The 23,696-nt window shown below is 68.7% G+C and overlaps 6 protein-coding genes across 6 annotated transcripts; 3 read left to right on the top strand and 3 right to left on the bottom strand.

The window, feature by feature from the left end:
• Positions 1-3,826: 3,826 nt before the first annotated feature.
• Positions 3,827-6,790, bottom strand: CHLNCDRAFT_132903 (hypothetical protein; the record flags this gene model as incomplete). Its single annotated transcript, XM_005851608.1, has 10 exons — positions 3,827-3,993; positions 4,132-4,175; positions 4,387-4,495; positions 4,749-4,857; positions 5,150-5,272; positions 5,481-5,557; positions 5,668-5,691; positions 5,829-5,950; positions 6,128-6,205; positions 6,441-6,790. 10 exons carry the CDS (start codon positions 6,788-6,790, stop codon positions 3,827-3,829), a joined length of 1,203 nt encoding a protein of 400 aa, XP_005851670.1.
• A 585-nt stretch (positions 6,791-7,375) lies between these two features.
• On the bottom strand, positions 7,376-9,582 carry CHLNCDRAFT_132902 (hypothetical protein; the record flags this gene model as incomplete). The annotated part of the gene is made up of 6 exons (XM_005851607.1): positions 7,376-7,468; positions 7,668-7,765; positions 8,047-8,243; positions 8,515-8,733; positions 9,069-9,221; positions 9,455-9,582. The coding sequence occupies 6 exons, from the start codon at positions 9,580-9,582 to the stop codon at positions 7,376-7,378; spliced, it is 888 nt and encodes a 295-aa protein (XP_005851669.1).
• A 654-nt stretch (positions 9,583-10,236) lies between these two features.
• On the top strand, positions 10,237-13,891 carry CHLNCDRAFT_132901 (hypothetical protein; the record flags this gene model as incomplete). The annotated part of the gene is made up of 11 exons (XM_005851930.1): positions 10,237-10,401; positions 10,615-10,759; positions 10,858-10,950; positions 11,158-11,253; positions 11,440-11,546; positions 11,768-11,828; positions 12,021-12,175; positions 12,372-12,943; positions 13,100-13,230; positions 13,485-13,580; positions 13,755-13,891. The coding sequence occupies 11 exons, from the start codon at positions 10,237-10,239 to the stop codon at positions 13,889-13,891; spliced, it is 1,758 nt and encodes a 585-aa protein (XP_005851992.1).
• A 905-nt stretch (positions 13,892-14,796) lies between these two features.
• On the top strand, positions 14,797-16,399 carry CHLNCDRAFT_132900 (hypothetical protein; the record flags this gene model as incomplete). The annotated part of the gene is made up of 5 exons (XM_005851929.1): positions 14,797-15,304; positions 15,501-15,752; positions 15,877-15,997; positions 16,109-16,180; positions 16,327-16,399. 5 exons carry the CDS (start codon positions 14,797-14,799, stop codon positions 16,397-16,399), a joined length of 1,026 nt encoding a protein of 341 aa, XP_005851991.1.
• Positions 16,400-18,037: 1,638 nt separating this feature from the next.
• Positions 18,038-21,303, bottom strand: CHLNCDRAFT_132898 (hypothetical protein; the record flags this gene model as incomplete). Its single annotated transcript, XM_005851606.1, has 7 exons — positions 18,038-18,134; positions 18,278-18,410; positions 18,571-18,646; positions 18,810-19,084; positions 19,322-19,474; positions 19,827-21,138; positions 21,274-21,303. The coding sequence occupies 7 exons, from the start codon at positions 21,301-21,303 to the stop codon at positions 18,038-18,040; spliced, it is 2,076 nt and encodes a 691-aa protein (XP_005851668.1).
• Positions 21,304-21,695: 392 nt separating this feature from the next.
• Positions 21,696-23,519, top strand: SQS (hypothetical protein; the record flags this gene model as incomplete). Its single annotated transcript, XM_005851928.1, has 5 exons — positions 21,696-21,746; positions 21,935-22,191; positions 22,452-22,519; positions 22,756-22,858; positions 23,213-23,519. The coding sequence occupies 5 exons, from the start codon at positions 21,696-21,698 to the stop codon at positions 23,517-23,519; spliced, it is 786 nt and encodes a 261-aa protein (XP_005851990.1).
• Positions 23,520-23,696: the final 177 nt, after the last annotated feature.

The raw sequence follows: 23,696 nt of genomic DNA, 5'->3' as shown, positions 1-23,696 counted from the left end.
TGCCGCGGGGCGAGCCGGGGCCGTGCCCGCTGGCCTCCCGGCCCTCTCTCCCTCCCCTCCCTCTGCCACCTGCCATCTCCCCGCATCTTGTCTCTGCAGGGCAAGGTGCGCAGCCTGGAGCAGGTGTTCCTCTTCTCCCTGCCCGTCAAGGAGTACCAGGTGGGTGGTACCACGCTGTACCGCTGCATTGCCTCCACCGGGGCACTGCCTCTGCATCGGGCGCTGCTGCAGCAGCTGCGGCGCCTGCTTGCCGCTGCCGTGCGCAGCGCAGCGCAGCCAGCGGTGCTCAGCCTGCGCCGGCGCGGCTCGCTCTCTTGCAGCGGCTGTCAGCAGCGCCTGTCGGCCTCCCTCTCTCCTACCCCCGCCCTGCGCTTCTGCCGCAGATCATCGACCACTTCCTCGGCCCCGCGTTGAAGGACGAGGCAAGCACACACCTGCTCGCCTGGGGCGCTGCCTGGGGCGGGACAGCTTCACGCAACTTGCTCGGCCTGGTTCCCCTGCTTGCGGGTCGTGGCGTGCAGCCGGACCAGCCCATAGGGGGCCCACAGCGTGCTGCCGCCGCGTGCGGCACGGCCCCAGCTCACGTCGCACGCCTCCCTCCCTCCCTGCCTGCCTCCCTGCCTTCCTGCCAGGTCATGAAGATCATGCCGGTGGGCTGAGGCAGCTCTGGGTCAAGCCCGGATCCGGAGGCCTGATGTAAACACCCAACCGGTTGGCAGTGGCTTGGTGGCTGACGCCTCAGTGGGAGAGCTGCAGGCTGCAGCTGGCGCCCGCTTGCTTTGCTGGAGGCCCGGCCTCCCGAGCCCTCCGCCCTCTCTTTGCCCCCACTGCAGGTTCAGAAGATGACCAAGGCCGGGCAGCGCACCCGCATGAAGGCAGGGCGCCAGCCTGGCAGCCAGCCGGCAGCCAGCTGGCAGCCGCCAGCCTGGCAGCCTGAACTTCCTTGCAGGCTCCCTGTTAGCTGCAGTGCCGCACATCGAGCCAGGCCTGCTGGCACCCTGGCCTGCTGCCACTGGCACCCGCCCACACCCATGCGCCGCACACCTTGCCTCCCCTCCCTCGCAGGCCTTCGTGTGTGTGGGCGACTTCAACGGCCACATCGGCCTCGGGGTGAAGGTGGCCAAGGAGGTGGCCACAGCCATCCGAGGTGGGCTGTGCCGAGCCCTTGCTTGCCATCTGCTTTCCGATGGGGTGCGCCGATGGGGTGTACACCTCACAGGGCACTGCTGAGCTGTCGTTGTGGGCTGGCAGGGATGCAGTGCGCCCCTCTGCTTGCCACCTGCCCTGCCAGCATGCCTGCTCCCTGCCGATGCTGCCTGGCCACGCCAGCAACGCGTCCAGGGGCTGCTCGCCGGGCAGCCAGCGGCGCGGCATGTGGCAGCGCTGCATTCAGCGAGGCTTAAGCAGGCGCCACTCCGCTCTGACCTGCACTCGCAGGCGCCATCATTCTGGCCAAGCTGGCCCTTGTGCCGGTGAGGCGCGGCTACTGGGGCAACAAAATCGGCAAGGTGGGCTGGCAAAGCCACTGGCACTGGCAGGGCGGTGGGATTGTGGTGACAATGGGGGTGGGATGGCGGTGGGACGGTGGTGGTGGGGCAGTCCTGCTCGGCGGGACCCTTCCCCGGCTGCAGCTTGCCCCGGCCGCGGGCGCACTCTGTCCCTGGGCCCTCCTCATCGCCGCTGCGCTCCCCCATCGCCGCGCGGCTGTTAGCGCCCCGGCCCTGCCCGTGCTGCAGGTGCACACCGTCCCCACCAAGGTCACGGGCCACTGCGGCTCTGTGAGCGTGCGCCTCATCCCCGCGCCGCGAGGTGCCGCCTGCGCCGCCGCTCTCTTCTTCTCTCTCTTCGCTCTTTCTGCTGTGGGGCTGCTCCTCTGAGGGTGTCTCTTTAGAGACAGGACGGGGAATTGAAGCCTTGACACCCCAGCGGGCCTGCCGCGCCGGCTGCCCAGCAAGCGGCTCTTGCCCTGCCATGGCGGCAGCACATGCCCCCCCTGGCCTCCCTGGCTCCCTGCCTGCAGGCGCCGGCATCGTGGCGGCTCGCACGCCCAAGAAGGTGGGTGGGCGCCGCTCTGCAGCTTTGCTGCGCCACCGCTGCCGGCCTTGCACTTGCGCTTCCGGTGCCTGGCCATGCGCTGCCGGCAGTGACTGGTCCCGAGGGTGCTGTCAGGCTGAGGGGTCCAAAGATCAGTACCGTACTGCACTGACTCCATCATCTGCCAGTACTGTGCGTGAGGCGTCAGCCTGCTGGCCAGGCGAGCAGGGCTCAGCCGACCGGCCCGCATGCCTGCACCTTGTAGACCTGCTGCTGACGAGCGTTTACGGCTGCTGGCTCGCCTCCGCCGCCGCCGGGTGGGCCTGCCCCCTGCCAGCAGGTGCTGCAGATGGCGGGCATCGAGGACTGCTACACCTCCAGCCGCGGCAATACCAAGACGCTGGTGAGTGGGCAGGATGCCTGCCTGAGGGTGGCGGAGTCTGGACGGGTCGCGCGCCATGCTTTGCCTGCTGTGCCATGCTGTGCCCTTCTTATGCCTGCTGTGCCTGTTGTGCCGTCGTTCCTCATCGGCCGCCCTGCGCATCAATGCATGTGCGTGCCTAACAGGGGCCATGCCGTGCCGAACAGGGGCCGTGCCGTGCCGTGCTGCAGGGCAACTTTGTGAAGGCCACGTTCTATGCGCTGGCGGTGGGTGGGGCGGCGTGGTGCCCTGCTGTGGGTCAGCTGGCTGGCACTCGTCATGGGCTGCCTCGTAGAAAAAATCGGCTGGAGGCTGCTGGCAGCGCTGCCTGAAGGCGTTGCTGCCCACGAGGGAGGGCCGTCTTGCACAAACACAGCCAGCCTCGATGCGCACGCGTGATTCGCAGCACGCCTGTGATCCTGGGCGACTGCGATGCTGTGCTCCACGGCTGCTCGGTCCGCGAGCTGCCAGGGCGCACGGCGCGCCGCACCCTGCCTCAGGCGTGCACGCATCATGCCCGCAAGCAGCAGGGGCGCTGCCGATCCCAGTGCATGCATGCATATGGCACCGGAGCAGAGGGCCCGGCCTGGGCCCGGCGCCTGCCGCTGGCAGGCACAGTAGGCGCGCGCCGCCAAGCGCCTTAGTGCTCCCGCGCTGCCCGCCGGCAGCACAGCCGGCTGCGGCAGACTGGAGCCAGCGCAGGCTGCTGCCGCGGTCCGGCCTAGCCTGCTGGGCTTCCCGGCTCAGCGCCACCTCACCCCCCAGCCTGGCTAGTACTGCTGCCAGAGGGCATGCCTTCACCGCATGCTGCTTCCCCGCACCCTGCGCCCTCTCCCCTCCCAGGCCACCTACGCCTTCCTTGCGCCCGAGCTGTGGACCAAGGGCTACCTCCCAATCAGCCCCCTGCAGGTGCTGCGGCAGCGCTGCCAGGGGCGCCAGCGGGGCATGCCCCTCATGTGTGGTACGGCTGCATCATCTGCGCTTAAGCGCTTAATCCGTGCAGCAGTCAAGTACAACGGACGCGCTTGGGTACCTGCACCATGCCTAGCGGTCCCACCTACCGCCTTGGTACCGCCTGGACCGCAGGAGTACAGCGACTTCCTGGTCAAGCAGCCCACCTATGGCACCACCACCAAGCCACCCCTGTGAAGCAGCTAACACAGCGAGCACCAGCTGTGCGGCTGGCATCAGCTGCTGGGGGAGGCGGGGCGCTCGGGGGCGCCTGCCCGCCTCAGCGGCCGGCCATGTGCATGCTTCCTTGGGATTGAGTTGAGCCGTAACAGTGTGGCAGTGCTTCAGTGAGACAAGGGAAGGCACAAAACAGGGGAAGAAGAATCAGTGAATCAAAAGGGCTAGTGAGGGCAGCCGAGGCTAGCCTTGCTGCTGGTTGGGGCCGCCGCCGCCGAGCGGATTCGAGCCCTGCCTGCCTTTCCGCTGCGGGGCCACCCAGCCGCCGATCTGGCCGTTGCCCCTCACGTGGGACACACCTCCACACAGCTCGGCTGTGGTGTTGAGGATGCCGATGCCGTCCTCCTTGCCTGGCGGGGAAGAAAGCAGCAGGGCGGGGAAGGTGCCAGGGAAGCCGCGGATTCAGCAGCATGCCAGTACGTGCAGAGGACAATGTCGCAGGGCACAGCAGCAGCAGGAGCAGCAGAGCAGCCAGCGCTGCCGCTCACCTGCGATCCAGCTGCCCACCATCCTGTGAAAGCCCGCCAGCTGGCTGCGACAGGGGGCGCAGCGGGAGCCGTGAGGCACGCACTGGCAGTGCCCCAGGGCATGGGGTGCAAGGGGCCGGCCTTGGGGAGAGTGGGAGCGGGCAGGTGCGGGCACAAAGGCGCCGACCGCTGCAAAGCCTGCAGCTCGCTGAAAGGTCAAGCCTCTTTCAGTTGCTGACAGAGCACTGCTGTGCTATGCACGCTGCGCCTGCTCACCTCATGTTGGTCATCCCGGACGCCAGCTCCCGATACACGCGCTGCCGGCACTCCTGCTCCCACCACAGGCAGGGGTTGTACCAGGTACCGGAGCGGTGAAGGCGGTACACTGCGGCAGGCAGGGCGGGCAGGCAGTCACGCCGCGCCGCGCCGTGCCCCGGCAGCGCCCCCTCGGCAACGGCAGCCGCCTAGTGCGAGCTGGGTCTGGGCGGCAGCCGGACGCTGCTGCCAACTGAGTCAACTCCTCACCGTACTGCACCCCAACACACACCCCTCACCGAAAACACACAACACACTTACACCTGCTCAGACATACACACACTCTCTCCAAGCATGCATCCGGACCCACACCAGTCACTCACCCACGCCTTTCACATAAGAGCTAGGCGGGAACAGCCCATCCTTCCCGCGCTTCAGCCCTATCTCCACCAGAGCGTCGGTGAACAGGTCTGGGCCGGTGCGGGCGATGACCTGCAGGCGGGCAGGGCTGGCAGGCAGGCAGGTAGGTCGGCAGGGAGGAGAGCAGGGCGTGCCGAGGTGCGAGGGAGATGAGCAGGCACGCGGCCATGGGCAGCGGCGCCAGCAGCACGGTGCACTGCGCCATGCCGTGTGCCGAGGATGCCAAGGCGCCGCTGGTGCCAGGCCTGGGCGCGACGCAAGCAACCAGCAGCGCCAGCAGCACGCCAGAAAGCCACGGGAGGCCGTGATCAGCAGGGCAGTGTGCCATGCGCCACCACCCCATCCCGACCCCAGCAGCCCTCACGTTTAGCTGCTGGTTGTCCTTGCCCACCCGCGTCTGCACCAGCTGCAGCGCCTTGACAAACACCTGCAGGCCCGGCACCGCCGCAATGGCGGCGTTGGTGGCCCCCTCTGCGCCGTGGGTGGACTGCAGGCAGGCAGGGTTGGGGGCAGCGGCGGGCGCAGGGTGGAGGACATGCACAGACACGGGGCACATGTCCACCCACTTATCCATCCTTTGAAACCCAGGAGCAATAAACATTGTATGAAATTGCCGCTCCCATGCAGCATGGGTCACATCCCGGCATGGTACTGGCCCCTGTCCAGCCATGGTACCGCCCCAAGGTACACCCCACCTGCGCCACCAGGTCGAAGCCCTCCAGCATGTCGCTGCCGTCCCGCCAGCACTGGATGTCAGAGTCGAGGTACAGCCCTGCGGTACAGGGTGCAGACAGCCAGCGGTGGCTCAGATCCAACGGGCAGGCAAGGCATTGCAATCATTGAGAGCCCAGAGCTCTGCTTGGTAGCCACACCGCCGCCCACCTCCCACGCGGTGCAGGATGGCATCTGCAACAAGAAAAGAGGAGGGGGTGGGCGAGGCAGCCGTTCTCTTTTCTGTTGAATGGATTGCTCTGCTTGACTGAGCCTTAACACCTTCCCTGCCACCGCTCACTAGCGCTAGGCGTGCACGGCACAGAGCTCACAGCGTGCCAGGTCGCTCTTCTCAATCGCGCGGCTGGCGTTGTGGCGGTAGAAGGGCAGGAACCAGGGGTAATGGTTGCGCACCAGCGCCTCCGTGTTGCGCCAGTCCCAAAACATCAGCCGCCTGCAGCAGCGACGCCAGGCCGCACCACGCGGCTGTCACGCGGCGCAGCAGCGGGGGCCGGCAGGGTGGCCGGTGGGTAGATAGGGCAGCCAGGGATGCGGCGGAGGCGGCGGGGGGGGCAGCAGCCGCGTCGCAGCCGGCGTCCTTAAGGCAAGCAGCGCGGCCCGTGCCACCCACCATCCCGCGTGGCGGCTGTGCGCGAACTGGCAGGACTCCACCCAGCGCTCGTGCGCGATGGGGGCTGTGAAGCTGGCCCTGCAGGGGAGGTGACGATGCCAGGAGGCAGTCGGCCAATCGCCAGCGTCAGCACTGATCAGCGGCACCTGCCGGCAACAAGAGCAGGCGGCCGCCACCGGTGCACGTGCCGCCTGCGATCGCCCTGCCCGCATGCAAGGGTCGCCCGCACACTGCCCCTCTCGTGTTCAGCTCTCTGGCCTCCAATCATGCCAGCAGGCAAGGCGATGATGCCAGCAGGCTCCCTGGCGCTCACCGCTTCCTGTCTGCTGGGTCAGCAATGTAGATGCGGTGCAGGATTCGGGGAATGCCGTGGGGGTGCCCAAAGACAGCCGGCTGGCCCTGCTTGTTGGGCGCCGCCACCGCTGCCGCCGCTGCACGCGCCGCGTCGTGGTCGTGGCCGCCGGGCCCGCGGCCGATGGGCGGCGCCCAGGGCGGGGCGCCGGCGGCGGCGCCCGAGCTGAGGCAGGCCCCGCAGCCGCGCACGGCGGCCCGGGAGACCATCACGCAGCCGACTACCACCAGCAGCAGGGTGCACAGCAGCGCCAGCAAAAAGGCCGCCCCTCGTAGCCTGGTGCCAGGCGGCTGCTGCTTGCCAGGCGCCATCTCCAGTGATCGCCGGTCAATCCGCGGCTGGGCCTGGCCCACGCAAGCGCCCGCCCAGCCCCGTTTAGTTGCGGGTTGTTGTGGGGCGGAAACGCTGCCTGGACCCGCAAATCATTGTGTACCAAGTGATCAGAGACCAGTTGTCGGCGCGGGATGGTCCAGATTGCCCAGAGAGATGAAATCTTGGGCGGCACGCCGCAACATTGTTGCCGCCTGCTGGCGCTTTGGCCCAAAATCAGGAAAAGGTGCATGTACCCATGGCACCGTGCTGGATTGGTTTCTGCCTGTTGCAGCCGCTTGAAGTGATGTGCAAATTGTAAGAAGTGGGGAAAGCAGAGAGGGAGCTGAGGCGTGCACGAGGGGAGAGGGTGCAATGGGAGAGAATGTACGGCGAGCGGCAAGGGGAGAAGCTGAAGAAATTGGACAGTGCTGAATGCCACGGTGGCCCCCGCATTCATGCAAGGGGCAGGGCCAGGGCTCTCCGCAAGGGACATCGCAAACGCCACTCCCTCAAGCCAGGTAAAGCGGCGCGGCCATCCTCGGGAATCCTGTGCATTCCGCTATCGGCACAAGGGCACCCTTGCTTCACTTCAGGTAGAGGGCAGTGAAGCCCAGGCACATGGTGATGAGGAAGAGGCCCACCGCCTCGCTGGCGAGCCTCGGCGGCAGTGGCACCATCTGCGGCCAGGGCAGCGCAGGGCAGGGCGCGGGCGCAGAGGGCGCTCAGGCAAAGCCGCCGGGGCACTACTGGGCACTACCGGCCACAGCCGCCGGCAAGCACAGCGCCGTACAGCAAGCACAGCGCCCTGCGGCAGCCGGGACCCCCCGGGAGTTTGGCGGCACAGCAAGGGACGCAGGCAACAGGGTCGGCGCTCACGTTGACTAGAGCGTAGGAGAGCAGGCTGCCGAGCACCAGCGCCAGCACCACGGCACCCAGCGCGCCCCACATCGGGTTGCCGCCCCAGTAGGGACCGTCTGCGGCAGCGCGGCAGCCGCGGTTGGTTGTGTGCAGGTGGGGGCAAAGGTGCAGGTACAGGTGCAGGTGCAGGTACAGGTGCGAGTACGGTCTGTGGGGTGCACGGCAGCGGCGGGGAAGCAGCGCCGGCCAGCCTCCAGAGCAGCACCCCTGCAGGCCCAGCCACGCCGGAGCACGCCGCGCCCAGCACAGGCGCGCCCCCACCAAGCCGCAGGCGCACGCAGAGAGAGCCCCCGCCCAGCCACAGGCGGCATCAAACCGCAGAGCCTCCTGGCCGCACCTGGGTTGCGCTTGTTGCGCTTGTCATAGAGCTTCCAAGCGGCAAAGGCCAGGGCGGCGCCCAGCGGCAGCGTGGGGTCGGAGGCCGCCGCCGTCCACCCCGCCCACACGCCCAGCGCCACAAACACGCTGCCGTCATTGACCAGGGTGGTGGAGGGCACAGAGGGCTCAAACTTCTGGCGCACGCGCTGCCACAGGCTGCGGGGCGGCACACGAGCAGGCGGCAAGGAGGCGGGGGGTAGGTAAAGACAGGCTGGCAGGGTGATGGGGGGTGGCATGCGGCGGCCGCGGGCGGCCGTTGCGGCGGGGCAGCACGCCCAGGCGATGCAGGCTGCCGGGCCCGTGTGGCTTCCCGCAGCACGCGCACGCGGCCACCAGCACCACACACACACACACTCAATGTAATGTGTGCACATGCACACACAGCACCACCCACACACGCTCAGCACACCCCCACACACCCACCCACCTGAGGTTGGGCGCGTCCCCCGCCACGTCGGTGCGGCGCCCTGTCCTGGGCGGGCGGAAGCCGTCCTTGAGCCGCACCCGCCGCTTCTCCTCCAGGATCGAGTCCAGGGCGAGCTCAATGGCCTCCCGGCTGGGCTCGTGGGCGCGGTACTGCTCCACCAGGAAGTTGCGGGCCTCCTGTACCTCCTCGAAGGACGCCTCCCGTGACACGCCCAGCCGCCTGCGGGCAGGGAGGGCGCCAAGCGCGCCGTCGGCGGCGGCGAGCGTTGGCCGCAGCGGCCCGGGGGCGAGGGCAGAGGCGGAGGCGGTGTGCGGCCCGGCACGGTGCTGGCACCGGCTGCAGCGCTGTCCTGGACTGGATGGGAGGCGCCGGCGCTGGCACGTGCCGCAGCCATGGGCGGCCAGCAGGCGCAGCGAGATGTGGGCAGGACGGCAGGCAGGCTGCGGACCCAGGAGGAGGGGTGTTCCCTGGCAGGCCGGGCTGTCCATCCGGTCTCCAAAACAAAGACAAAAGAGAAGACAAAAGAGCAGACCAGCACAGACTACGAGGCTCACTTGTATGGGTCGCGCTCCTTGAGCCGCGGGAACACTTCCACCTCGTTCGGCGGCGGCTGCGACTCTGGCTGGTCCATCCAGCCGCTGCCCACCGCCGGCGCCGCGTCCGCGGAACGGACTTGTCGCAGCTGGGGGCGCTGCCGCTGCAGGGGCCTGCGGCAACGGTGCGTGGGCGGGGGCAGGCGGCCGGATGGCGGCAGGTGGAGGTTTGGGCTGGAGCGTGCAGGCACAGCAGGACTGCCTCGCCGGGCTACTATTTCTGATGCAGGCTATGAAGGCGCATAAGAACAAGACTGGCACAGGTGCCTCGCTCTCTGGAAGTGGCGGCGGGCGGCGGTGGCCACCGCGCATCTGCCTGCATGGCCCAGCGCCAGCGCCTCTCTCACCTGGTCCCGAATGGCTGCGAATGTGTGCGCCTCAAGGAGCACACCACCTGCTGCACCGCCGGCCGCCCAGCCTGCCGGGCTCCTATCTGCACCCCCTGCACCTGCGCGCTACTGGTAGTGGCCACCATACTGCTGGCCGCTGCTGCGGCAGCTCCCGTGCAGCGAATGTGGCCAAGGGAGGGCCCAAAGCTTGGAGCAGCGAGGGTGGCGATGGGAAGATGGCGCTGGGAGGGTGCCGGCTGCAGATATATACCGCGGTAGTTGTGACTGTGCAATGTGCAGCCCCCATGCATGCGCATTGTGCTTCTGGGTGTGGATGGCATCCGTGTACCGCCGTCTGTACCGGGAAGGGCTCCCCGGCCTCTTGCAGGCCTCGCCCAGCGGCCCGATGCATGTACCTGCATCCCCTCGCCAAATCGGGCGCACATGCGTATTTGTTTGGCCCCACCCACCCCGCCATCCATACGCATTGGGGCAGCTGCAGGCTGCAAAACAGCCGCACAGAGCTTGGGCAGCACTCTAGGGGCTGCGCTGCTGCGCACGGCCAGGACTCCCAGACCCCAGGTCGCCGCGTTGGCGGCTGCCTCCGAGGCCGCGCCAGGTGAGCACGCTGCACCCCTGTGTTGAGCCCCCAGCGCTGCACAGCAAGCCGATCAGAGATCAGCAGGAGGATGCCTGGGCTGACCTCCTGAGCCAGCCCAATGCCCGGGATGCGCCAGGGCTGGCGGCTATAGTTGACCGCCGGCGCCGCCACCCTCGGTTCCGCAGCTGAAGCGCCCGGCATGGCGGCACGCACCTATGCCCCCGAAATCAGCTGGGACTCCGAGGTACGGCAGTACCTGGAGGCCGCCCTGGGCCCACAGAAGCTGGCCGAGATATCGGCGGCGCTGGCGAGGCCTCCCCTGGCCACCTGCCTGCGGGTCAACACGCTGCGCACCAGCCCGCAGGTGCCGTGCCGGGCTCGCCGCCGCCCCCTGCGGCGGCGTGCTGCGGCTGCAAATCCCCTCACCTCCACTTGCAGGGGCAACAGCCAGCTTGCTTTGCGTCACCTCAGGCAGGCAGCTCACACATACTTGCCCACCACCAAGCCCCCGCTGCCCGCCACCGCCGCACACCCACCCCTTCCTGGCTGCCTCGCCCCTTCACGGCTTCCCCCGCAGGACCTGCTGCGCCGCCTGCCCGAGGCGCTGGCGCCAGAGGACCGCGCCCTGCTGGAGACCAACCCCGCCTACGTGCACCCGCTGCTGCCGGACGCCGTCATCCTGCCGGGCACGGGGCCGCACGCCGTCGACTACAGCAGGACGCGTGAGTGTGTGTGTGTGGCTGTGTGGAGCTGTGTGTGTGTGTGTTTGTTTTGAAAATATGCGTGCCCACCGCTCATGCCGTCGGCCGCCCGCCTGCAGGCGGGCTGGAGGTGGTTGTGGGGCGCAAGGCGGGAGAATCTGTGATGCGGGGGGCCCACGTCTTTGCCCCGGGCATGCTGGCTGTGTCGCCAGGTGCGCGGCGGAGCGCCCGCGGGAGCGGCGGCGCTGCCGGCCGGCCTGCAGAGCGCTGCGCGCACGCATGCGGCGTTGGCGTGGCAGCAGGCGGGCGGCTGTTAGTTAATTTCGTTGACCCTGCGGGGCCGAGGATGTGGCAGCAGGCTCTACTGCCTGCAAAGGGTCCTGGCCGCCCGCCTGCAAATGCTGGCCGCCCGCCTGCAGGCATCGAAAAGGGGGACTTGGTGGCGGTGTCGGTGGGGCTGGAGCTGCCCGGCAGCGATCGGTACGCCTACACCCGCGGTACCGTGCTGGGATCAGGTGGGTGCAGGGTGCGGTTGTGGTTGCTGCTGGTGTGGTGGTGGTGGCAGTGGTGTGTGTGTGTGTGTGTGTGTGTGTGTGTGTGTGTGTGTGTGCGCGTGCTTGTGCTGGTGGGTGGGTGGGTTGAGCGCTGCGGCAGCTCCCAGCGCCGCCGCCGCCCTGCCGCCGCCGCCGCCGCCCACGCAGAGCACGAGGCGAAGCAGGTGGAGGCGCTCGGGGGGCAGGCGCCTGACCGCAGCCGCCTGTTCATCGGCATAGGCCGGGCCGAGCTGAGCCGCACCGAGTTCTTCCAGGTGGGGTGCTGCATTGTACTATGATGTACTGCATCGTGTACTGCACAATGTACTGCATCGTGCCACGGGTGGTAGTGCTGCCCTGCCTTCCTCGTGTGCAGCAGCTGCTCCGCGCTTGGGGAGGCCCATCCTCCGCCCTGCCGTGCTGTGCCGTGCTGCGCTGCCGCTGAAGTCGTCCCGCCGCTCCGCCCACCCCGCCTGCCGCTCCCGTGCCGCTGCAGGGGCGCGGCGGCATCGCCGTCACCATGCTGGAGCGAGTGTTCCGCACCCCCGGCTGCGGGGGTGAGCCAGGCGCTGCCGTCCACCTGCGCTGCACACACCTTGCTCGGCCTCTGCTCCACTCTCCCTTCCCCGCGCCAGCCCCCGTCTGCCTGCTGCCTGCTCCCACCTCGCCTGCTCACCCCCGTGCGAGTGCCGCCGCCGCCGCCACCGCCCACATTCCCACACACGCGCGTTGCTCCGCACACCCCGCAGACATCCTCCCCGGCGACTTCATGCTGCAAAACGTGTGCTCCCTGGTGGCGGCGCACGTGCTGGCGCCCCGGCCGGGCGCCCGCGTGCTCGACATGTGCGCCGCGCCGGGAGGAAAGACCACCGCCCTGGCGCAGCTGATGGGAGACCGCGGGGAGGTGAGCTGGCGGCGGCGGCATGTGTGGTGGTGGCGGCGGCGCGGGGCGATGGTGTGGGGTGCAGGCGTGGGGTGCGCAGTGCCTGCTGCCTCGGCCACTGGCGTGCTGGGGACCCGCCCTGCCGCCCGCTGATCCGTCATCACCCCTGCTGACCCTCTTTTTCGTTGCCGCCGTCTCCCTTTTCTCCCCCCCTCAGGTGGTGGCTTTCGACCGTTCCCACGCCAAGGCAGCCGAGGTGCGGCGGCTGGCTGGCAGCTTCGGGCTGACGTGCGTGAAGGCGTACAAGATGGATGCCACCAAGGCGGTACTGCAGCCAGTACCACAACCAGGACCGGAGCTGGTACCACAGCAGCAGCAGGAGCAGCAGGAGAAAGAGCATGGAGAGGCGACAGGGGCTGCAGCAGGAGCAGCAGCGGTGGCAGCAGCGGTGGCAGCAGGGGCAGGCGGCGCGAGCCCAGCCGAGGCCAGCAGCAGCGGCTGCGGGGCCGGCGCGCAGGTGGGCGAGGTGGCGGCGGCGGTGCCGAGCGGCGGTGGAGAGTCAGCGGTGGAGAGCCGGGGGCGGCGTGGCGGTCGCACCCAGCCACCCAGCGCTGCGACGCTTCGCCGCCTGGAGCGCATAGCGGCGTCGCGGCAGGCCCGCGGCCTGGACCCGGCGCCCTCGCCCCACCTGGCAGAGGGCAAGGAGGCGGCGGCGCCCGGCTTCCCGCCCGCAAGCTTCGACCATGTGCTGTGCGATGCCCCCTGCACCGCGCTGGGGCTGCGCCCCAGGTGAGCCGGTGCAGCCAGCCACGTGGACCCAGCTCGCGAATTCGTGGCCGTGTTTGGCTGCTGGTGTTCATGCTGCCCCTGCATCATGCCCAATCCCCCGTTCCCCCCATGCCCACCGCCGCCCCATCTCCTTGCCCTGCCTGCCCCCTTCTGCAGGCTGGTGCACCGCCAGACGCTGCGCGAGCTGGACCAGACGGCGGCGTACCAGCGCAAGCTGCTGCGGGTGGCGGTGGCGCTGGTACGCCCGGGGGGGGCCCTGGTCTTCTCCACCTGCAGCATCAACCCGGGTGAGCAGGCAGGCAGGGCAGGAGGAGGGCCGGGGCGAGGCTGGGTGGCACTAGGGTGTTGGCGTTGATGCGAGTCGCAGAGCTGCGGGCTGTGTGTGTGGGGGGGGGTCAGCGGGAGAGTGGCAGCGCAGCAGCAGGAGCATGGCTGGCGCAGCAGGCCTGCTGGCCATCTGGCCTCGCGGCTCCCCGGCTGCAGCTGCCGTTTTCCCTCACTCTTCCTGCCCTGCTGTGCCGTGCTGCGCTGCGCTGTGCAGGCGAGAATGAGGCTAATGTGCGGTGGCTGCTGGACACCTTCCCCGGCATGCGCCTGGTGCAACAGGCGCCGCGGTTGGGCCAGCCGGGGCTCACAGGTGGGCCAGCTGGGGCTCACAGGCCAGCGGCTTTGCAACCCTCGCCCACTCTTGGCACCAGTTGGCACAGCGCCACCATAGGGCTGTGCAGCCATGCCCGAGTGGCCAGCCCGGCCTGACCGCCTGCCTTATGCTTCCACAAATTGGCGACATCTCCGTTTGTGTTGCCTGCAGGCAACGTGGTGCTGCCCTGCGGCCGCACTCAGCAGCTGCTGAGCGAGAAGGAGGCAGCGCTGGTGCAGCGCTTTGACCCATCTGCCCCGCTGGATACAATCGGCTTCTTTGTCGCCAAGTTTGAAAAGGACGCTTGATGCTGGGATATTGTTTTGCTGGATGCGTCGATTTCAACTGGCCATCTTGAAGAAGCAGTGCGAAGGGACCACCAAGCTGGGCGACTTACTGCAGGAGGGCGGTGGTCTCCCTTGCTCCCCAGGAGTGTGGCTCTCCCTGGATGCCTGTCTGCTTGCATAGAACATGCCCCACTCGAGAGCGTTCTTCTTTTCCTGGAAATCGTAGCCGTCTGAGTCAAGGGGTTCTAAGGGCCCAGCTGCGCCGGCAACAAAATCGCCGGAGCTTGCTCATCACCCCAAACATCCGGCATTTCTAGTCAATCACTCAGTAACCCTGCAACGCACTTTGCACTCGCTCTAGAGGTACTAGTAGGCACAAGACGGGCTCTGCCATGCGAACGCTCCTCAGGACCCTGCTTGTGGCGGGGCTGCTGGTGGGACTTGCGCTCGGAAAGAAAAGCCGGCCATCCGACGGACAGGATCCAGAGAACCAGCGCACTGACGCCCCGGTGAGGAGGTGGTCTTGTGGGCGCTCGTCGCCGCCGGCCTCTTTACTTCAGCGGGAGTGAGAACCGGCTCTAGGAAAGCTCGCATCTCCGGGGCGGACAGACGCCCCTCCCGCTGCGAAGTCGCTCTTTGTCCCTGTCCTTCCCGCCGCCGCCACCGACCTCCACATCCCTCTTGCCGGTTTGTTCCAGGACGAGAGAGTCCGCCGTGCCCGGTACAAGGATTGGAAGAAGCAGTATGGCAAGAAAACCACAGATAGTTCACCTGAGGTAGGCAGCAGGTGGATGTGGAAACAAGTTGCTTCTCGGTAGGCGGTCAGCGTGACCCTCCAGCCCACCATCTCCCTGCCTGTGCCGCCCACCCTCTCATCGCATCCGTCCACCCTCGCGTTTCACTTTTTGTTTTGCGCTCCCCGCTGAATGCAGGACGAGGTGAGGTTTGCCGCCTTCAGCGCCAACCTGCGGGCGGCGGAGGCGCACAACGCCAGGCCCGGGGTCGCCTTCTCGCGCGGGATCAACAAGTTCTCAGACCTGACCTTCGACCAGTTTAAGGCGACGGTCCTGATGGTTGAGAGAAGCACCGCAGAGCTGCCGCGGCTGCTTGCCGGCGCACCACGCTGGGAGGGGCCCGAGGAGGAGGAGGAGGAGCAGGAGTCCGGCCCCTCCCGCAGGCTGCTGCGCCAGAGGTCGCCCACCGCCACCGCCGTGCCAGCAGCCTTTGACTGGCGCCAGAAGGGCAAGGTACCGGCGGTGCGGGACCAGGGCGGGTGCGGCAGCTGCTGGGCGTTTGCGGCGGTCGGCGCCATCGAGATCCGCGCCCGTATCGACGGAGTGGCGAGCAGCCCAGACGCCTCGGAGCAGCAGATGGTGGACTGCGTGACCCAGGCGGCGGGATACTGGTCCATGGGGTGCGACGGAGGCTACATACGTGAGTGGCAGTCTGCTTGCATGGGCTCCCAGCCTGATTCCTGCAAGAACAAGTAGCCTCGCTGGCGGGCGGGGCGCCTGGCGCCCGGGCCGCCGGAGGGAACGGGCCGGCTGGATGGCCCTGCCCGCCCGTTTCCCTGCCCCCTGATGCCCGCTCACCGCCCACCGTGCCTCCCCCGGCCCCACGGGCGCTGCAGACGAGCCCTTCCAGCTCGCTTCCACCCTGTTTGCCTCCTCTGAGGCCTCCTACCCGTACCTCGACCAGCACGGCGGTGTCTGCCGTACGCCCGCGGGCACCTCTGCGCCCTCCGGCGCGCTCAAAATGAAGGCCTGGCCGGGCTATACTGTCGTTGCCGCCGACCCGGCCACCATCATGAAGGCGGTGGCCACCACAGGCCCCGTGGTGGTGCTCTTTGACGCCAGCGACAGCTTCTACGCCTATGCTGGAGGTGAGTTGCTCCCCCTGCTTTGGTCAACAGAGCTCCGCTCCTGGCTACCCACGGTGCATCGATGGTACCGTCCACCGCGCTCCTGATTCGCCCCTGCTCGTCCTGCCGGTGTGCGCCGCTGCAGGCATCTTTCCGGCAGCGGAGTGCCGCGCCGACGCGTACAACCACGCCATGATTGTGGTGGGGTACGATGCCACCGCCGGCGTCGGCTCCCCCAAGTCTTACTGGATCATCAAGAACAGCTGGTGAGCAGCTCCCAACGGGAGAGAGGCAGCGGGATGGGGAGGCGCCGTTTGGTGCTTCCTAGCGGCATGCTGACATGCGTGACTGCCGTGCGTGCGCTTCCTGGCCTGCAGGGGCTCGGACTGGGGCGAGGCGGGTTATGCCAGGGTGCAGATGACCACGGAAGGCGCCTGCGCCATGTACAGGTGCGGCTGTGCCGGGCCACCGCCCCCGCTGGTCCTGCCGCGACGAGCTTCTGCGTCTGTCGGCTTAGTGCGTGTGACGTTTTCCCCTCGCCCTAGTGTTCAGCGTACAGTCAAGCAAGCCATGTGTGCCGCCGCCGCTGCCGCAGCTCTCTGCTGCTTCCGACGGCCACAGTCAACCCCATTCAAAAGCGTTGCACGGGGAAGAAGTGTGGCGGGTAGATGAGCGACAGCCACTACTGCTGCTACTGTTACCGAAGACAACTCTGCATCAGCACGATGCAGCAACATCACTGATTCGGGCTCCTGCACCTACCTCTCTGCACCGCTGCGTGCCACCCCAGCCTATTGTCCTGGCTGGCTGTGTCAGGCAGAGATTGTGTTCAACCACACCTGCCCTACGTTTCTCACCCTAGCTTTCGTTTTGCTGGTTCCACTTCTGCTTCTCCCGAATTGCAAGCATGCACTGTACATGCACTGTACCCTTGAGGAACTGTTTTTGATGCCTGTCCTGCATGTTTGCCCTTTCACTTCCTCCCCCTCCAACCACCGCTCCTGTCCATCATTTCACTTTTTCAAGCAAAACCTGCACAAGATTGTCCAGAAGGTGCACGGCAGCGGCAACCGCTGCGCCGCCCGCCGCTCACCAGACCTGTCAGCCGAGCGCACAGCCTGGTTGCCCATGTCTCACAGTTCAGCAACGAGGGCCCAATCCCTTGAATCGAGATGGGGAGGTGGCCGGGCAGCACAGCACAGCACAGCACAGCACGCGATTGCAAGCATGGGAGTGGACCGCTTGATATTCTCGCTGGTTTCACCATTGCCGAATTTGGGGAACGCTTGATGCGCTAGCCTGTTCAAACCGAGCCTTTCTCTCTTCCACCATCTCACCATGTCGCTGCGGCCATCCTTTGCCTTGGCCTCGCTGTCAGCCAGCCCAGCTGCGCGCCGCAAGACAAGCCGAGGCTTCCGCAACAAGCGCCTGACCACGCTGATGGTGCTGCCCTGGGCCGGCACCGCGGTGGCCTTCCGCCGCGCAGTGGATGAGTCGGGTGTGCTCGAGGCCCGGCTGGTGGGCTGGGACTGCTGGCGGAGAGAGACTGCAGGCGGAGAAGAGTACACGCTGGAGATTGCTGCCGACAAGGAGGTGGAGCTGGCGGCGGTCGGCAGCTGGAGCGGGGAGGCCGCCCCAGCGCGCTCCTTCCCGCCCTGGCGCGCCCAGCCGCGCTCGGGCGAGCAGCAGGTGGTCCCCGCGCTCGGCGAGCCGTGCGCCCTGCTCAGCAGCGTCGACGGGTGGAGCCGCAGCGGCATCCACGTCGCGGTGCTGAGCGTCGCGGCCCTGGAGCAGCTGCTCAGGAACAAGCACACCAAGGCGTGGACGCGGGCCGCCAGAAGCTTCAAGGGGCCGCCTGGCGCAGCTTCCCTGGTCAACGAAGGCGAGCTGAAGGCGGCCCTGCAGTCCTACCAGCACTTTATGGCTGTGCACAGCTACAAGGGGGATGCGGCGGGGCTGAAGGCCGCCGTGGCGCGCGCGGTGCAGATCGTCATGCAGCTGTAGGCCCCCCACCCTCTCGGCTGCTCCCTTGTTGAACTGCTTCAATTAATGCTTGAAGGGTTGTTGCAAGAGCTGCGTCAGCAAGGTAACAGCGCACAGCAGGCGCATGGACAGAAAGAAGCAAAGGGGAACAGGCGGCGGCATCCTGGGCGCCCTGATACATTGCCGCCGACGCCGATGCCGCCGCGCTCCTGCGGGCTGCTGCTGGCTGGTGGCAGCCAGCCTCAGGCACTGCCGCTGGCACTCGTTCCCTCTGGGTGGAAACAGCACCGCCGCCACGCCGCCCAGGCGCCCGCCCGCCGCGGCTACGGCTGCGGCCTGAAGAAGGTGACAGGCGCCTGCAGCGCCAAGCGCTTGCTCCACTGCCGCAGCTCCTCTGTGGCATCGATGGTGGGCGGCGGCCTGCAGGACAGAAAGTGAGGTCAGCAGGAAAGGCGCGCGGCGGTGGGGGTATGAAGGCCTGGCTGGGGCGGGCTGGCACCGGAGGCAGCAGCCCGGGGCGTGCCAGGCTGGCTGGGCTGCGGCCTCGCCCGAGCGGCGCCCACCTGTACTGCTCTACCTCCTCCCACCGTCCCGCCTGGAACTCCTGCCGCGCAGGTACCACGTTGTTCCACCAGAAGTCGGCCAGCACCTCCCACAGCCGCGCCCAGTAGGCACGGTCCCGCCGGATGTGGTACACTGCGGTACCGGCGGGCAAAGCGGTGTGTGTGTGTGTGTGTGTGTGCACGTGCGGCAGCGCACTTGGCTGGTGGGTGGGGCTGAGAGCACCAAGCGGCAGCCTGACAGGCGCGCACGGCCGATCGGTCCGCCCCAACCCCGCAGCCGCCCACCCACCCACCTGCGCTGCCGCGCTGGGGCGTCCAGATGTACAGGTTGCACCACTCGCAGTCAAATATGTACATCAGGCCCTGAACCTGCGATACGGTGAGGCAGTACAGCGAGGCGGTACAGGAGTCGGTTCATCACATCAGCGGCGCCGCGGCCCCAGCCTGGCGCGGTGGCTGGCAAGGCTAGACAAGGCAGCCAGGCACACGCACACACTCCCTCCACCCCACCCATCGGGCAGCCGCCCTGCACCTGCGGCATGTAGTACCATGTGGCGTGCTGCGGCGGTACCGCCAGCTCCGGCTGCCCCCGGTTGTGCGGGCATTTGATCTCCAGGATGCCGCGCCCGGGACCCGCCAGAGGCCCGCCGCCGCGCGCCACCGCGGTCGCCGCCCGCGCCGCCGCGCCTGGCTGGCCGGCCGGGCCGGGCGGCGGGCTGGCCCCTGCCTGCGGCTCCACAGCAAGCGACTCGATGAGGCCATCGGGGGAGGCTCCCAGCCAGCCGTGCACGGCATCGTCACGCTTGACTGCACAGGCAGGGGAGGAGAGGCGAGGAGAGGCTCGCGGCGAGGGAATGTGAGAAACCACCCCGCCAGGCAGCATGCCGGGCATACCGGGCACCGGGCACGCCAGCCAGCCAGCGGAGGGGGAGAGGCAGAGGCACACGAGGCATACACACACACGCACACCCGCCGCAACAGCTCCACGCCGCCGTCGGTCAGCGAGAGGCAGCGGGAGGCGGGCGCTTCTGTGGCCGCACCCACCCTGGAACATGCAGCTGGTCACGGCCTGGCAGGTGGCGGCCTGGTAGGCGTCCAGGGCGCGGGGCTCGGCAGACGTGCCCCACGCGGTGGCGGCGTTGCCTGCGAAGGGTTCCACCATGCCCACCTTCTCCGCCCACAGCTGCTGCCGGTCGCCTGTGGTGGTCGGGGATGGGAAGGGGCGGGGGGAAGCGGGGGTGAGAAAATGGAGGAGGTTGGAGCAGAGGCGAGGGAGAAAAAAGGGGCGTTGCAGGAGACAGGGATGGGAGGGGCAGGGAGCGGCGTGGGATGGGATGAGCGGCGCGAGCCGAGCCGACGCCGGGAGGCTCGATCGCCAGCGCCGCCGCGGGCAGCGGGTGGTCCCCACGCCACATCACACACAGCCTGCTCGCACATCGGCACCGACCAACACACGTGCAGCTGCCCAGCAGGCTCAGCAGGCTCAGTGCGCACAGCTCCCGAGCAGGCCCAGCAGGCTCAGCGGGCTCAGCAGGCCCAGCAGGCTCACCCTCAAACAGGCCCAGTGCCTTGCTGAACGCCGAGGCGGTGAGGCGGCCCTGGCGCATGCGGAACCACTCTGCACTGCGCTGCTCGCCGCCCGCCGCCGCAGCCGCCGCCACGCCGCCGCCGGCCGGCGCGCCGTCCGCCGCCGCCGCCGCCTCGGCAAACGAGCGGCGGAAGGCGGCGGTGCTGGCCTTGATGCGGCGGTTGCCCTGCATCACGTACTCCTCACCCTCAGGCGTCGGCACCGCCTGCCCCACCTCCTCTGCGTGCGCCTCTGCCGCCGCCGCATCCAGCTCATGCTCATGCTCATGCTCCGCAGCGGCTGCAGCAGCAGGCAGCGCCTGCTGCGCCGCCGCAGGGAGCAGCGACGGCGCGGCCGGCGGCGCCACGTGGCGAGCCTGTGCCGGGCCGGCGCCTGCGGCTGACGCCAGCGGTGCGGCCTTGGGCTGGGCGGCGGCGCTGCCCCTGCCTGCCGCTGCCTCAGGCGCCGGCTGCCGGGCCTGCGCTGGCACGGCAATTCGTGCAGGTTGCAGCTGCTGCTGCTGCTGCTGTGGCTGTGGCTGTGGCTGTGGGCGTTCCCTGGGCTGCTGCTGCTGCTGCTGCTGCTGCTGCTGCTGCCCGGCGCCGGGCGGCTGATGCCTGGCCTGCCTGGCCGTCGGCTGCCTGCCTCCCACTTGCACGCTGAGCAGCGCCCTGCGCGCGGCCGCCTCTGCGGCCGCCACGGCCGCGGGGCGCTGGGCCGGCGGCGCCGAGGCGTACCGCCGCAGCTGCTGGGCAGCTGCCACGCACTCGTGCGCCGCCTCGGGGTCCTGCAGCTGCCCCGCCGCCGACAGCAGCTGGCGGGCAGCCCACTCCCCAACCGGCACCTTCTCCACGCTGCCCACCACATTCACAAAGCCCGCCCGCCGCTCGTACTCCAGTGCAGCGCCCAGCTTCTCCAGTTCAGCTGCCAGCGCCGCCTGCGCGCCGCGACTGCCGCCAGCAGGGGGCGAGGGCTGGGAGGCGGCTGCCGTGGAGCTGGCCAGGGAGCGCGCCTGCGGCCGCCTGCCGCCGCGGATGGCCTGCTGCGTGTCTTCTGGGTAGTGGTGTAGCTTGCTGCGAGGCACATACCACTGCCGCTGGATGTGCTCGTACTGCTCCCGCTGCTGCTGCTGGTGCGCCTGATGGTGGCGCGGCTGAGAGGGCTGCGCCTGCTGCTGCGCCTGCTGCGGCTGCTGCGGGCCGGCGGCCGCCGCCGCGATGGGCGGCGCGCCCGCGGCCGCGCCAAGCCGGCGCGCCGTGCCGAGCGGCCGCCTGCCAGCGGCGGGCTCAAGCAGCTTTGCAGAGATAGAAAGGAGAGCCTGCAGTTTCCATGCACACAGCGCAGAGTTGGCTGGAGAGGGGCAGCGCCGACGGCCAAAGGCCGGTCCGCGACGCCGCGCGCCCGGCCCGCCCGCCCCGCCCGCGCTCACCATCACGTCGCTGCTGCAGGCCCTCCTCATGCACACATGCGTGTGGGTGATCAGGCGGGCTGATCTCTGTCCGTGCCAAGAGCTGGCGAGCTCGGTTTATTTGAGGGAGCAAGTGATGAGCGCGCTTGCATACGCGCAGTGCCTGGGATGGCTCACTGGAGCACGCCAATTCGAAAGCAAGCAATGCCGGAGCAGCAGTGCTCTGTTCTCGCGAGGACGAGTACGGCAGCACCCTGTACCTGTTGAGTCAAATTGGCTGCTTGCTGGTGGCTCCGGAGGCCGTGCATGCACTCCTGCATATCACTGCGACTCTGTCAAGCGCCTGCAGTCTGCACCCGGCTGCGCATTCCACTGATCGCCCGTCCAGCAGTCCTGCGGCGCTGCCAACCGCCTCAATTTGCTGAAACAAGCTACCAGCAGTCATGGGGAAACTAGGGGAGCTGCTCACGCACCCCGACGAGCTGGTGCCCATGGTGCGCCGGTGCCTGCAGCCCGCTTCCAGCCGCCTGGTCCACAATTGCGTCGCAGTACCCTCACCGGGCGGCAATCCAGCGGCCGCAGCGAGCTGCGCCCTGGCCCCCGCCACCCGCCGCCCGCCCCACCCGCCGCCCAACCGCGCCGCTCACCCGAAACCTCTGCCCTCCCCTGCCCTGCCTGGCAGGCCTCCATGTTCATGGCCGCGCGCCGCGCCAAGCAGCTGCCCCAGGAGCCAGGCCTGGCCTTCTGCTACGACATGCTGAACCGCGTGTCGCGCAGCTTTGCCATCGTCATCCAGCAGCTGCCGCACGGCCTGCGCGACGCCGTCTGCGTCTTCTACCTGGTGTTGCGCGCCCTGGACACCGTGGAGGACGACATGGGTCTGGACCCCAAGGTGAAGGTGCCCCTGCTGAGGTGCTTCCACGAGAAGAGCTACGACAGGTGGGCGGCGGGGGCGGGGGCGCGCGTGGCGGCACGGCGGCGGCGGCACTGGTGGAGGGAGCGGCGGCTGGGCTTGGCAGCGCAGAGGGCAGCACGTCCTGTGCCAGGACGGGGTGCCCGACCTTCAATTAGCGGCTGGCTGGCTGGCTGGCTGGCTGGTGCGAGGTTGGGCCGAGTGGTCGCGGCACCTTCCTGCCTGCCTGCCCGCCTGGCTCCCCGGCGCCATCCGCCCTCCCCGCCTGCCTCCCCTTCTGCCGCAGGAGCTGGAAGATGAGCTGCGGCAGCGGCGAGTATGTGCGGCTTATGGAGAACTACCCGCTCGTCACGGGTGGGTGGGAAGCACGCCTGGGTGGAAAGCACGCCCATCCGCATGAGACACGCCTCCCTGCTGCTGCTGTTGCTGCCCTGTGCATGTGTGCTGCACATGCTTGTATCGAGCCCGCCGCCCGTCTCGTATCCCGGCCCCGGACCTGGGCGGTGGTGCTGCTGGCGCTTGCTGCTTGTGGGCGTGTGGCAGCGGCGCGCTCACGCCGCGCCGCCGTGCCGCGCCCTGCGGTACCGCAGACGTGTTCCAGGGGCTGGACAAGCGGTACCAGCAGGTCATCGCCGACATCTGCAAGAAGATGGGCGCCGGTATGGCCGACTTTGTGACGGCAGATGCCGCAGAGTCAGAGGTGGGGCTGGGTGGGGAGGTGGGGAGGTGTTCCTGTGTGTGTGGGCTGGGCTGCCACCGGTGGGGGCCGGCTGGCCACGGGGGCAGCCGCGGCAGCCGCGGCGGCGGGGTATCGCTGGGGGCAAGGCAAGGCGGCTGAGTGCGAGGCAGGCTGGGGTGGCTGCCGCGGCAGGCGGCAGGCTGGCAGGCTGAGAGGCGGGGGCAGGTGGCTTGGGTGGGCCGCAGGCAGCAGCTGAGCTGCGTGCCAGCAACCCTACCCCCGGCCCTCCGGCCGCCATGCCGCCTTGACCGTACGGCATCAACTTCACCGCCCCCTGGTTGTACCGCCTATGTACCGCAGGTGGAAAGCGTGGAGGACTACAACCTGTATTGCCACTACGTGGCCGGCCTGGTGGGCATCGGTCTCTCCCACCTCTTTGCCTCCTCAGGTGGGTACGGAGACCAGCCGGCCCCTGCCGCCCTGCACCTACTGGACTCACAAGCCTGGCCGGTTGCTGGCATCCCCTCGCCCAATGCATTCCCTCGCCCAATGCTGCGGCTGCGGGCGAGGCGGGCGCGCGTTCCAGCGGCAGCGGGCAGGGCGGGGCATGGCCGGGCAGGCGGCGGCAGCGCGGCGCGGCGCAGCGCGGCGCCTGGCCTGCCCCGCCCCGCCTGAGGTCCCTGCTGCTGCTCCGCCTCCCGCTGCGCACCTCTGGCCAGGCAGCCTCCCTTCCAAACCTTCCGGCTCTCGCCTCCCATGCTGCCTGCGTCCCCGGCCTGTACCCGTTCACGTGCGCGCGTGTTGCTTCTTTCTCCTCTCCCTTCGGGTGCAGGCCTGGAGAGCAAGGCGTCA

This window comes from Chlorella variabilis (genome assembly GCF_000147415.1).
Source record: "Chlorella variabilis unplaced genomic scaffold CHLNCscaffold_1, whole genome shotgun sequence".
NCBI classification, from domain to species: domain Eukaryota; kingdom Viridiplantae; phylum Chlorophyta; class Trebouxiophyceae; order Chlorellales; family Chlorellaceae; genus Chlorella; species Chlorella variabilis.
The sequence above is the reverse complement of the archived record's forward strand: the minus strand, read 5'-3'. Positions and strand labels throughout refer to the sequence as shown.